The sequence below is a fragment of the Juglans regia genome, chromosome 6, assembly GCF_001411555.2.
Source record: "Juglans regia cultivar Chandler chromosome 6, Walnut 2.0, whole genome shotgun sequence".
NCBI classification, from domain to species: domain Eukaryota; kingdom Viridiplantae; phylum Streptophyta; class Magnoliopsida; order Fagales; family Juglandaceae; genus Juglans; species Juglans regia.
This window is the reverse complement of record NC_049906.1, coordinates 27,817,929-27,831,117: the sequence shown is the minus strand read 5'-3', so window position 1 is coordinate 27,831,117 and position 13,189 is coordinate 27,817,929. Positions and strand designations below refer to the sequence as shown.

Genomic DNA, 13,189 nt, shown 5'->3' with positions numbered 1-13,189 from the left:
CATCTATAAAAATAAATGAGGTAAGATATGTATTTAAATGTATAAAATGAGTTGAGATGGATTTAATTTTTTATAAGAAGTTAAAAAAAATAATAAATTCTATTATTAATTAGTTTGAAATGAATTGAAGTGATTTTTACGTCCAAATATAGCTAAAACTCCCATTTTCTCACGTTGAATTAACCAAATTATCATTATTAATTAATTTAACCACTGATGATTGACCGGTCCAACTTATCAATCCTGCCGGTCCGGTCCGATCCGGTTCAGGAATGCTGCTTAAAAACATAAAATCCTCCGATGCTAATCTTCTCTTTGCATCGCCAGCTACCAGAAGGCGGTGTTGGACCTAGGAAAGAAAATACATGGCGTCCTCGAATTAGGGTTTCTCTCTGCACAGTTGCTACACCAATTATGGCTTCCCTCTTACTCTCTAAACCCTCTAGCCTCTCCACTTCCTTCCTCCCGACAAAGACGTAAGTCTCTATTTCTCTCTTTCAACTGGAAAAATCCAATTGAGCCCTGATTTTATTTTCATAATAATAATTCCGTTTTTTTAATTTTGTGGTTTCCTTGTGTAAATTAGTGAAATAAATATCAATCATTACTATCTACTACTTAGAATTTTTATTTTTGTTGTTTTAATTTTTTTTCTCGTGTAGTTTCTTCCATGGAAATGCGAAGAATCGGAAAACGTATTGCGCCAATTTTAAAGGCCCTAGATGTGCTGTGGATACACCACACGAAGGTACCTTTTTCTCAGTTTTTCTTTTCCTTTTAATGAGATGTTTTTCTAGTAAACGCTTTTTGTTCCGTGGAAAATAATTTTGAGTGGATGCTGTTTGTATACCTCCTGTGTACATGGGATATGCCTATTTACTCCTATCAATAAAATTTTATTTCACTCATATAATTTTTTTTAAGTGGATGTTTTCCCGAGAAAATATTCCGGTCATGGAAACTATGAATTATCTTGTACATAACCTTAGCGCGACAGGATGTACATGTTCGTAGGAAGAAAAACAGTGCATAATGTGGTGTAATGTGTCTAACTTGAGAGTTCCTTCCTTAGTAATGAAGGGTATCAGTTTGATGTTATATGAAACTCTTAGTCTTGTCGGAATGTAGCGGTTGACACTTTTGTAAGCCCAAAAGAATCATATTTCTGCAAATTGAAAATTGTAGTTTTTTTGGGGCATGTTATCTGGATGTTGTATCGTTGATCATTTTGCATAAAAAAATCCACAACTATTATTCGATATGCAATTATGTTAAATTACACGTCTCTATTCTCCTGTAGGTAATGTCCAGAAATTTTCTCGATTGAGAGTGTGGGATCCTTATAAACGCCTTGGCGTTAGCCGTGATGCCTCTGAGGAGGAAATTTGGGGATCACGCAATTTTCTCTTGGAACAGTATGCTGGTCATGAGAGAAGTGAGGAATCAATAGAAGCTGCATTCGAGAAAATACTGATGGCTAGCTATCAACATAGGAAGAAAACAAAAATTAATTTGAAGAGCAGGTTGAAGAAGAAAGTGGAAGAATCTCCACCTTGGGTTAAGAATTTGCTCAATTTTGTGGAACTTCCTCCAACTGATGTTATATTTAGAAGATTGTTCCTATTCGCATTTATGGGTGGCTGGAGTATTATGAATTCTGCTGAAGGTGGACCTGCTTTCCAGGTTTGTTCCATCTTTTTTCTTGGTTTTCAATGGATTTCAAAACAATATCTTATAAGGAGGAGCATCGTTTTCCTTCTTATTATGTCAGTACTATGCATTAGAGTGCAATTTGATGTGGATACATGGAAAAAATTTGAGTGTTAGTTTGTTTAGGTTATTAATATTTGGTTTTTTCAGTTAGTTATTTTGAATAGTTAGAATCAAATCAGGACAGTGCAGTTAAAGTTAAGTTGGGATTAAGATTTTTGTCCATTCTTGTCTCACCCAATGCCGCTAGCCTCCGTCACTCCCATCTCAATGTAGCCAAGCTCCCATCTGATTCTTTTCTGGCCAGCAAAACCACAGTCCTCCTCCTCACATATTCCCTTGTCACCCCCTTTCCTTTCATCTGTTTTTGGTTTCAGCTCAAAAATCACCATTCAGTTCTTAGTACTTTGCTGCTTGTACTCTTTTGGGGCTCTCTTTGATTTTGTTGTTCTTTCCTCCCTTAGGTAAGAGTAAATACTCAGTTATTGTTTCAATATTTGTTTCAACTTGGGCTCAATTACAGCCCTATGTAGAGAGTGTAAGCTGACCATTCTTTTCTTTTTTCTTTTATGTTTTTTAAAGATAATTAAAAAAAAAATCATTCTGATCGAATGAGTAGATCTTGCGCAGTCATCTTGCTGAGAATTTGCACTGGAAATGGGACTTCTTTAGGTCAGGGTATAGATTATGAGGATCTTTAATTACTAAGGCTAGTTTCAGAATTATGCGAGTCTGGAATTGAAATAGAGCAATAACAAGGTAAAGGTGAGTTAGGTGCAACCTGGTACTGTCTACAATAATGTGAAGAGAACTTAGATTGAATATAATGCACTTCCTGTCATGAGCGAGCATGGTTTGAACTTGCGGCAAGTCGATTATGCAGGGTGGCTTTGTTGCACACACCACAATGCTCTCGGATCAACCTCGCAGTACTAAATATACTGCTATCTTGGGATATTATAAACAATTTTTTTTATCCATTTTTAATTGTTTGCCTCGAGATATCCTTTTATTGTACTTATTCTTCAGGATAAGCAGTAAGAATTGAATCACTAATCCTTTGCACCTTTCCCCATGGCACTAGGATGGCCTTGGTCTTTCCCTGTACTTATTCCAAATTTCATGTTTCTGAACACTTTTTGCTGTTATGTACCCATTTTCCCCCTCCATAAGCACTATAATGTTGAAGTAAAATGAAAATCTCTTTTGATGCAGGTCGCAGTATCTTTAGCAGCATGCATATATTTCCTCAATGAGAAAACAAAGAGCTTGGCCAGGGCCTTCATCATTGGGTACGTATCAATATGAATGGAAACAAAAGGAGCAATTTCAGCCCATATCTATTTTCATTTGCTTTTAGTTACATAATGTTTGTTTACTTGCTCCATGTACAGATTTGGTGCTCTTGTGACTGGCTGGATATGTGGTTCTCTCCTGGTCCCCAATATTCCATCAGTTATATTACACCCAACTTGGACGCTTGAACTCCTAACATCACTGGTCGTTTACTTTTTCCTTTTTCTTAGTTGTACCTTTCTCAAGTAAAATGTCGTCTGTGGCATAATCATCACCATTCACTTTCATGGCGTTTTCTGAAAGTTCCAAACAAGAACAATTCTGAAAGCATTTTAATGTTTATGGAACATGGAGAGTTATCTACTGTTTTTTTCTTCTTTCCACAATCTCTCTCTCTCTCTCTCACAACCAAACCAACCTAGCCTCTAGCAGCCGCTGGCACCATGACCCAACCCACCAAACCTTCAAACCCCACCTGTGTATATATCTCAAGGTGATGATATTCTTCGGATCAAGGCAAGTTGCCCCGCCTCCAATCACCTTGGCCCAACACAGCAAACCTTCCACACACATATTTCTCTCGACTCTCAGTGTGATACAATTCTATGTCAGGACTCGAGGCAACTGACCTCGTCGCTATCATTAGAAAAATCATCCTCTTGTATTCGACACCCTCCCATAAATTATAATCCTCAAAAAGGTTAGAAATTGCTTCCATAATGAGCAAAAAGTTTTAAAATCGACAATCTCTTTCAAAGCTTAAGATTGCGTTTATAATATCATTTTTATATTAGCATAATGTTAAACGTATAAAAATGATAAAAATATATTTAGTTATTATAAGATTAGAATAATGTTACTATGTTGTTCTATTTTGTCTCCTCATTTTGATCGTTCATGTATTTAATTTTTTTTTTTACATTTTTTTTTACTTAATAATTAAGGAATTGATTATTAGTGTGTTGGTATTTTCTTTTGAAAAATTCTATTCCTTTTTTATGATTTTTTTAATTTTATTCTCTTATCAAATGTGTGGTATATGGATTATTAGTAGAATAATTCAATTATTTTAAGAATAATAAAATCAAAAAAAATTTTAAAAATTTTTTAAAGAAATAAAAAAATTTTGGTGTGTAGTGTATGGGCTTATGAATAGCATTGTTCTTTTCTTTTATATTTTTTAAAAATACTAAAAAATATGAATAAGAAAAATTAGAAAGAGAAATTTTGCTTCGGGGCACACCCATCCGTTACCGTTGCGCGACATCCTAACAGTATTTATAAGATTAATCAACTGACCCCTCCAAAAGATGCTTTTCTAGCTCCATAAAAAGACCTGCTCTCTGTCTCACCTTTTTTGAATTTCAAACTCTTAATCAAAAGCACATTTAAAATCCTAACCATAGCTACAATAAAATCATCTCTACAGAGCAATAACCTGAAGAACTTCAACGGGGGGACACAGTATAAACGTGAAATATCAAAAAATACATAAGCATCTGTATTCTAAGCACTAAAAGCATGCAGCATTGCAGCCTGTGCGTGCATATATGCATCAAGGCTGTCCTCTATATTTAATGTAGTTAAGTTTCGAGTGCTCATGACGTTTGATGGCGCAACAACCGATGCAATAGATGAGGATGATGAAGATGAGGACAGAGCTGTTGAAAATAGCCAAATACCTCCACTCCTTCCTGATGTTGTCCAGCACTCCCACCTTGCATGACTTGCAATTGTAACATAGCTTCTCCTCGTGATTGCCCCATGTCGTGCAATCACTGTCTGGCACGAGTGGCCCAGATTTTGGTATTTCCCAGAAAGTTGAGTTTTTGTATATAAATCCACAATATAATGGCGGCTTGCAGCAACCGGACTAAGGGGAAAAACAATGAGAAAAGAACATCAAAATTCAACATGTTTAGAACAAGATCAAAGACTATAATGACTACACAAAAAGGTTGTAACTTGTTAGAGAGGAGACCCTAAATGAAAGTGTTTGAAAATGCTCTAGCATGACACGATTATGTACATCTTGAAAAGCTTAATGACTCTTATCAATTGCAGTTTTTTTTTTTTTTTTTTTCTTTCTTACTCTTCTAAGCAAGCAAATTTCTATTAGAAACGGTAATGAGGAGGGGGTGGGGTTCTCCAAAAACAACCAGTACAAAAAACTACAGTGCAAAAGAGGTGGAAAAAAAAAAAAAATAGAGTTTTGAGACCAATTTCTTAGTCCATACTCATACAATACAAAGAGGACGCCATCTTAAAAGATAGAAATAAACAGTTTACAAAGTTATGCGAACTATGGAACCACCGCTGGTGGCAATAGAGCCTTCGCTAGAAGCGGTGATGGTGGTGGGTGCATTACAGTTTATTATCCTGAAATAATTTTTGGAGAGATTAGTAGTCCCTTTGATAAGATTAGTGGCCCATAAAATTAGTAACACATCAATTGCAGTTAGTAACACATTAATGGCCCATAAAATTAATGATACTGCTAACCGTATCAATGGCAGATGGTAACAATGAAGCAAACACGTCAATAGATATGATATGATGAAAACATATATGTTTGCAAAAACAATCCTGATAAAAAATAAAAAAAAAATCATAATCTTATAACCTTTGAAAGTTTACAGAAATCAAATACCTGTAATGGAGACATGTTTTTTATGTAATACTCAAACGATGTCTTTTGATGGGTGTCGTCTTCAAGTATATGGCAAATCCTGGCATCAACTATACAACTCCTAATCTTATCCCAGTGGTTGGTGTTCAGCACGTAGCGTTGCAGCCAGTGGGTGAAGTCCGCCAGCCGATACTCCTTATGCCCATGTCCTGACACTGCATAGCCCACCCCTCTGTTCGTCACCAATAGCGTGAACACCGTGAAGAAGATGAGCCCAATGATGATGAGCAACATGAAGAACAAGTAGAGGTAAATGAAAGAGTTGAGCCTGAAGCAGGCGCCGACAAATCCGAGGAAGGAGAGGATGAAGATGACGAGACCGAGGATGAGGAGAGGGTTTTGTACAACTCGTTGGCATTCGGTGGCAACACCAGAGAAATGGAAGAATATGGAGGTCGTGATTGCGACAATGCCGATTAGTAGGGTGCAACAGTTGAGGAGTCCCACCAGTATGTTGCTTATACGAAACATCATATAGATCGAACCCCAGATTCAGATTCAGAATCAAGATGATCAGAATGGATTCGAGCCCGGGCTTCCCTATTTCGAATTTTGTATGGAAATTTGCAGAGAAGTTGGTTACAGAGAGACAGAGCCAGCGAAGAACAAGCTTTGTAATTGGTTGTATAAATGGGTTTGTTTCGTTGTTATGAATCTTATGATAACTGCTTTCTTTTATGGTGAGTGTGAGATCGGGGGGCACGTGGGAAACGGTTCTTCTTTACGGGATTCTAATTGCTTAAAAATGCTAATGCCATTGCTTAAATTATTAAAGGAAAATATATAATACACCCATCCCTTTTCACAAGAAAATCTATAAACATAGAAAATTTATTAAAAAAAATATATAAACATAGAAAATTGCCCCTCCAAATTTTCAATTTTATAAAGAAAAAATCTATTCATCATCTATTTTTTCATCATGTTCTTATCATTTCATGATGTGGTATTAAATAATAAGTTTACAAGTAAAATATAATAAATAATCTACAATCATCTAATACCATATTATATGATGATGAGAATTAAGATGATGAGTAAAATTACTCTTTTATAAATTCAATTTTATAAAAATTGACTCAGAAAGTCAATTTTCTTCTGTTGATACATTTATATGACTTCAATGAAAAATGTTTATATATAACTCAGAAAGTCAATTTTTATAAAATTAAATTTATTTTTAATTAAATTACATAATTACGTTAGTTGATTGAATTTATTTTCTTCTAGATAAAGCAAGAAAGTCATTTTTTTTCATATTGTTAATCCATATTCAAAGAGAAAAAAAAAATCTTAATAATAAAATAGTAATAAAAGAAATGTAAGAGTATCATTATCCATATGAGTAATGTTACTCATTATCTATTTTCTTATTATTTTTTTATCATCTCATGATATAGCATTAGATGATTAGAGATTATTTATTTTATTTTATTTGTAAATCTATTATTAATGTCACATTATAAAATGATGAGAAGATAATAAAAAAAAATGATAGGCTACATTTTCCCTATCCATATTATTATATAAGACGATTTTGAACATGGTGAAGAATCGACAATCGGCGAAAAGGGAGGAAAATGTGTTACGTCATAGACAAATTAGTGTGAGATAATTGATTTCAACCGTTGCATACAAAATATGAATTTGTTTCTTTTTTTTTTTTTTTGGGATTTTTACAGATTTTTGGATTTTTTTGAGTAATAATATAGACAACTATTTTACAACCGACCAATGTAACTGTACAGACTCTATTATTATTAAAAAAAATATTTATATATTGAGTTTCATTTGAATTTCGGATATTTTATATTCACCTTTTAATTTACAAAGAGTCATAAATAAGGGTAATGATACGCTTAGAATTTTTTTATAATTTATTTTAAATCAATCAATGTAATTTCGTTACTTTATTAAAAAATAATAATGATTTGTATAAGTTCTAAATAGACCAGACTCGCACAAGTTTCTTTGTAAAAAAAGGGATCCCACTATGAAAAAGTGTAAAAAGATTTATTATTTAGTAGTTGAATCCACTTTTTTACAAAGGGTCTGCGCTAAACTTGTCTTTTTGAGATTTGTACGTAGCATTACTCGTTAAAAAATAATTTAAATTTTCTATAACTACCTTTCATTTTAAGTAGAATTGTAAAATAGTTGTAAGCTAATGGTAAGTTTATCATTTTCCTAAAAATAATTGTAAAAAAAGGTTGTGTATGTATCACCCTTCTCATTTCATAGTAAAAAATAAAAAAATACTAAATATAAACATGAAATATAAGAAACATAATCCAAGTTGTATCGCAATTGTAGATATATGTAAAACAAGAAACTCAAACATGGTTCTAACTTTCTTGAACATAGATTAAATAAGAAAAAAAACATAATTTGTTCTTATCAAAGCTTATGTAGGAGCAATCATGGTCAAGAGATAACACACGTTTCATCTTGATGAAAATAAGTAAAAATAGAATTTGAAATAGACTTCTATTATTTCTGAACGAGTATTATGTAGAGTGAGTGTGCCTATTTTTAGAGAAAGAGGCCAAGTGAAGTCTGGAAGTATTCTAATTAAAGTAATATACATCAACAGAATCTAGGTAGTATTCTACTCAAAGTAATATACGTCAACATCCCCCCTCAAACTCTAGATGGTAGAACCAGTTTGAGTTTGGAAACAAGATCACGAAGTCAACCGAGTGGATGAGATTTCATGCAAATGTCAACATCCCCCCTCAAACTCTAGATGGTAGAACCAGTTTGAGTTTGGAAACAAGATCACGAAGTCAACCGAGTGGATGAGATTTCATGCAAATGTCAGCAAGCTGATCTTCATAAGAGATGGAGTAAAGAAGCAAGGTGCCTTGCTGAAGATGATGCCTAACAAAGTGACAATCAATCTCGATGTGTTTGGTACACTCATAGAAAACACCATTATGAGCAATCTGTATGGCACTATGATTGTCACAATAAATGGGAGAACAAGTCGTTTGGGGGCACCCATATTTTTCAAAAGCTAGCATAACCATAAAATCTCATATGCAGTGTTAGCAAGAGCACGATAGTCAAATTTTGTACTAGAGTGAGCAACAATAGACTACTTCTTCCTATGCCAAGAAATCATAGAAGTCCCTAGTAAGAAGTGATAACCAATGGTGGATTGACAATCAGTGGAATCTCCAACCCAATTAGCATAAGAATAAGCTCAAAGCTCAAAGGATGAGTGTGAGGAAAAATACAATCCATGAAATAGAGTTCCCTTGAGGTAACACAAGATATGAAGAATGACATCATAGTGGGTAGATTGAGGAGCATTCATAAACTATCTAATGAAATGTACCGCATAGGAAATATCTAGTCATGTGATGGTAAGATAGATAAGACTACCGACCAGTTGCCTACAGTGAGTAGCATCCTACAAAAGCTTGAAATTGGTCTCAAGAGGAGTGCTAACAGTCTTGTAGTCGATCAAACCAGACATGGAAAGCAAATCAAAAGCATATTTAGATTGAGAGAGGTGCTAAAAGTCTGTGCAGAAGTAACTTCAAATCCAAGAAAGTAGTTGAGTCTATCCAAGTCCTTCATTTTGACTCAGAAAGGTTTGAAGACTTTGTATCCTGATATATCATTCCCGGTGATAATCATGTAGTCAACATATAGAAGGATGATAATAATACCTACATCAGTGGTCCATAAGAACAACGAAGAGTCATATGAGCAGGGAACAAAACCTTGTTGAGCAACCACAGAACTGGATTTGGCAAACTATGCATGAGGAGCTTACTTGAGACAATAAAAAGCACGATAAAGGTAGCAAACAATAAAAAGCACGATAAATGTAGCAAACTTTGTGAGGAGGATGCTCATAATTGGAGGTTGCATATATACTTCTTCAATAAGATCATCATTCAAAAAAGTATTCTTGACATCCATCTAGAATAACTTCCATCGATGAACTACAACAACTGCAAATAAAGATCTAACAGAAGTTGTGCAACAAGTGTAAAGGTCTCCTCATAGTTAATATCGTATTCTTGGAAAAAACCCTTGGCAACAAGGAAAGCCTTGTATTGCTCCACTAATCCATCTACAGGAGTCTTAACTTAATATACCCACTTTCATCTAATAGTAGATTTCCCAGAAGGCACACCAAGTCCCAAGTATGAGTTCTGGTGAGGGTATCTAATTCATCTTAGATGTCTTTTTGCCAAAGATGATCTGATCTAGCTCCACGATAAGTGCAATGTTCATAAATAGCAGCATGAGAATAAAGATGGTGATAATCTTGGAGATGTGCAAGAGGTGCTCTTAACCTGGGAGGACTCTGGGACATGTGGTGCAGTTGGAGGATCATCAGTCTCATCAGGCATATCAAGAGGGGTCGTAAAGAGACTATCTGAGGAGCTAGACTGCTTTGCAATGAAGTCAAGGATTGAATCGATTGAAATATTAGTGAAAACATGAGAATATTGTGAAGCTAAAGAAAAGAAATGAGAGACTGGTAAACATTCTATGTTCCAAGAATGTCACGTAACGAGAAACACACATACGTCTACTACTGGGATCATAACAACAATAATCATTCTGTGAAATACCATAACCAAGAAAACAACATAACCGAGAACGTGGTTCAAGTTTGGAGTATTCATGTGAAGGCAAAGTGACAAAACATGCACACCTAAAAATACGTAGTATAGAGCAGTTTGGGATTTTACCATAGAGAAGCTCAAAATGTGTTTTGTTGTTAATAGTTTGTGAGAGAACCCAATTGATAGTGTATAGTAGTGAGAGCAGTTTCACTCCACAATCGTTTAGGAACAAAGGCAGAGACAATAAGAGTATGTGCAGTGTCGAATATGTGTTTGTGTTTCCTTTCGACACATCCATTCTCTGATAAGTATAGGGATAAGAGCATTGGGAGATAGTCCTATGTTGAGATAAATAGTCAAGAAAAAATTCTTCATACTCCATGGCATGGTCTGAACAAAATATTTTGATAGAACAAGAAAATCGAGTTTGGATCATTTTGTGAAATGTTTGACAAATATTTGCAATTTCAGATCGATCCTGCAAAAGATATATCCAAGTATTACTAGAATAATTATCTACAACAATACAAAATAACGGGAGTCGAGATGAGGGCAGGTCCCCAAATATCATAATAAATTAGATTAAAAGGTGCAGAAGAAGTGGAATCACTATTATTAAATGGAAAATTTTCTTGTTTCCCATGATGACAAGAGACACAATTAAAAGACGATATCAACAGACCCTAGATGATCTTAAGAAGCTAAAAATTGAACATGTGATAAGGAGGCATGACCCAAGCAGGATTGCCATAAGCTAGAGGAAGTAGAATAAGCAAAAAGAGAAGTATGTATGCGAGCTCGGATTTGCCGAGACGTAAACTCAAAAAGAAGTCTTACTTTATGGCTTGTCCCAAGAGGCTAACTTGTCTGATAATCCTGCACAACAATACCATCATTGTCAAAAATTAGTCTCAAGCCTAATTCACAAAGCTGACAGTCAGAAAGAAGAATTAGGGATAGTTTCAAAACTAAGTATGCATCATCAACAGATAAGAAAGATGATGAGATAGGTCCAATGTGAGTGATTGATATGTGAGAACCATTAGTAGCACAAATGATGGGATTGGGGGAAATTGCAGTTTTATTGGAAAACAAGGTAAAGTCAAATGTTATATAGTTACAACATGCAAAGTCAATGAACCTCGAAGACTTACCTGATGTGATAGACAACACAGTAAAGGATCGAGACAAAACCTGATGAATTAGTGCCTCAACAATAGCTATAGTGAGAGTAGGAGGGTAAGATGGAGTCTTAGGAATAGACTCAAATGCAAACAGAGAAGATGGAACAACCGCGGTAACCTATTGAGTGGAAACCCGTTACTTTTGGTATTGTAATTTGTGGCATGCATTGATGGAGTGACCAATCCTTTTGCAGTACTTGTAGACAACTTACTTGGAGGGAATCTGTGTAGGTGAGCAACTAGATGAAGGCTTAGGAGCACCTGTAGAAGTACTTGCGACAACCATATCAGGAGATTGCATTTTCATGGTGGAGCGATGGCTTTCTTCAAAACTGAGCTCAGACTGAGCTAAGAAATAGCAGCCTCTAGAGTTGGGAAAAGTGTGCGATGCAAAAGGGAAGTCCAAGTTGGCTTGAAATCCTCATGAAATGTCATCATTATGAAATGCATAAATTTTCGTGATATGCCGCAAATAGTTCCATGTCTTGAGGGCACTTCCGTTGAGGGTTTGTAGCAGATAGTTGTTCCCAAATATTACTTACTCGAGAATAAAAATCAGAAATAGGCTGACCTAGTTCTTGATGTATTTGATAAAGTCTAGTCTCAAGTTGGGACTCCAAGGAAGCATCATGAGTTTAGTTGTATCAACGTGCTTGAAAATCCCAAGCCACTTTTGCATTTCCAAGCTTTGGAAGCAAACTTAAATAGAAGGAACTGAAGTGTTGTTAAACCAGGAAAGTATCTTACAGTGCATACTATCCCAATCTTCAAGAAATGAAGCAAAATAACCTTCTATCTCACCATCTTTAGGCTTAGGTGGAGAGATTTTGCCAGACGCATAACCCTACAATCAATGTCCTTGAGTTCATTCAAAATAGGATCAATCGAACAAACAATATTGTCCAAATTAGAATAACTTTGAGCCATTTAGAGTAGTCTATTGCAAAAATAGACCAAAAATATGAAATCGAAACAAAAAATATAGTAGGAAGCACCTGGTCAATGGTTGACATGGCATACTAAGACAATGACACATGTCTTGTGTTTCTATCTATTGTGCATGGAACAGTGCACTGATGCATGGACTATGGCCAAAATCTTTGTCTACACATGGGGGCGCTTGTGGGCTCCTCTAGTGTTGATTTTGGTGCCGTTGAACTCGTTGGCGGCTGTTCTGTTAGGATATGTTGTTAAAAATTTGAAAAAGCAAATTCTTGGTGGCTAATCGTGGTGTTGAGGGCCGAATGTTGTGGTGGGCCATGGCGGCACGTGTGACAGCAAATTGGATTGGTTCTTTCATAGATTGGATGATTTGTACCTTGCGAACTTGATTATAAAATTTGATTTCAAAATGAATAGCAATGAAGATTGGAAAGTACCAAGTGGTGGCAAGTTTGCCAAAGAAAAAGGCTGGAAAAATTACACAAAGAATCCATAGGGAATTTGGGGATCTGATGCCATGATGAAAATAAGTAATAATATAATTTGAAAGAGATTTATATTATTTCTAAATGAGTATTATGTACAATGAGAGGGCCTATTTATAGAAAAAGAGGTCAAGTAAAATAAGGAAGTATTCTAATCAAAGTAATATATACCAATATAATCCCAGTAATATTCTACTCAATGTAGTATACATCAACAATCTACAACATCACTTTTATCTAATGGAGTAAGAGAAATGATACTCACAGTCGTGAGTGTATAAGCGTCATGCAGTC

The 13,189-nt window shown here is 35.1% G+C and overlaps 2 protein-coding genes across 2 annotated transcripts; one reads left to right on the top strand and one right to left on the bottom strand.

Moving 5' to 3' along the window:
• The first annotated feature begins 314 nt into the window (after positions 1-314).
• Positions 315-3,383, top strand: LOC108979952 (protein CHAPERONE-LIKE PROTEIN OF POR1, chloroplastic). Its single transcript, XM_018950755.2, has 5 exons — positions 315-476; positions 663-748; positions 1,301-1,683; positions 2,926-3,002; positions 3,105-3,383. Exons 1-5 carry the CDS (start codon positions 415-417, stop codon positions 3,253-3,255), a joined length of 759 nt encoding a protein of 252 aa, XP_018806300.2. The 5' UTR covers positions 315-414; the 3' UTR covers positions 3,256-3,383.
• A 937-nt stretch (positions 3,384-4,320) lies between these two features.
• LOC108979948 (tetraspanin-11-like) lies at positions 4,321-6,322 on the bottom strand. The gene is made up of 2 exons (XM_018950749.2): positions 5,657-6,322; positions 4,321-4,879 (listed from the first exon to the last, which is right to left on the bottom strand). The coding sequence occupies exons 1-2, from the start codon at positions 6,167-6,169 to the stop codon at positions 4,562-4,564; spliced, it is 831 nt and encodes a 276-aa protein (XP_018806294.2). The 5' UTR covers positions 6,170-6,322; the 3' UTR covers positions 4,321-4,561.
• Positions 6,323-13,189: the final 6,867 nt, after the last annotated feature.

Excerpts from the sequence above, each read along its gene's own strand:
- LOC108979952 (XM_018950755.2), top strand. The coding sequence starts at position 415 with ATGGCTTCCCTCTTACTCTCTAAACCCTCTAGCCTCTCCACTTCCTTC. Across the intron at positions 477-662 it reads TCCTTCCTCCCGACAAAGAC|TTTCTTCCATGGAAATGCGA; the intron begins GTAAGTCTCTAT and ends TTTCTCGTGTAG. Across the intron at positions 1,684-2,925 it reads AAGGTGGACCTGCTTTCCAG|GTCGCAGTATCTTTAGCAGC; the intron begins GTTTGTTCCATC and ends CTTTTGATGCAG.
- LOC108979948 (XM_018950749.2), bottom strand. The coding sequence starts at position 6,169 with ATGATGTTTCGTATAAGCAACATACTGGTGGGACTCCTCAACTGTTGC. Across the intron at positions 4,880-5,656 it reads AAAACATGTCTCCATTACAG|TCCGGTTGCTGCAAGCCGCC; the intron begins GTATTTGATTTC and ends TTTTCCCCTTAG.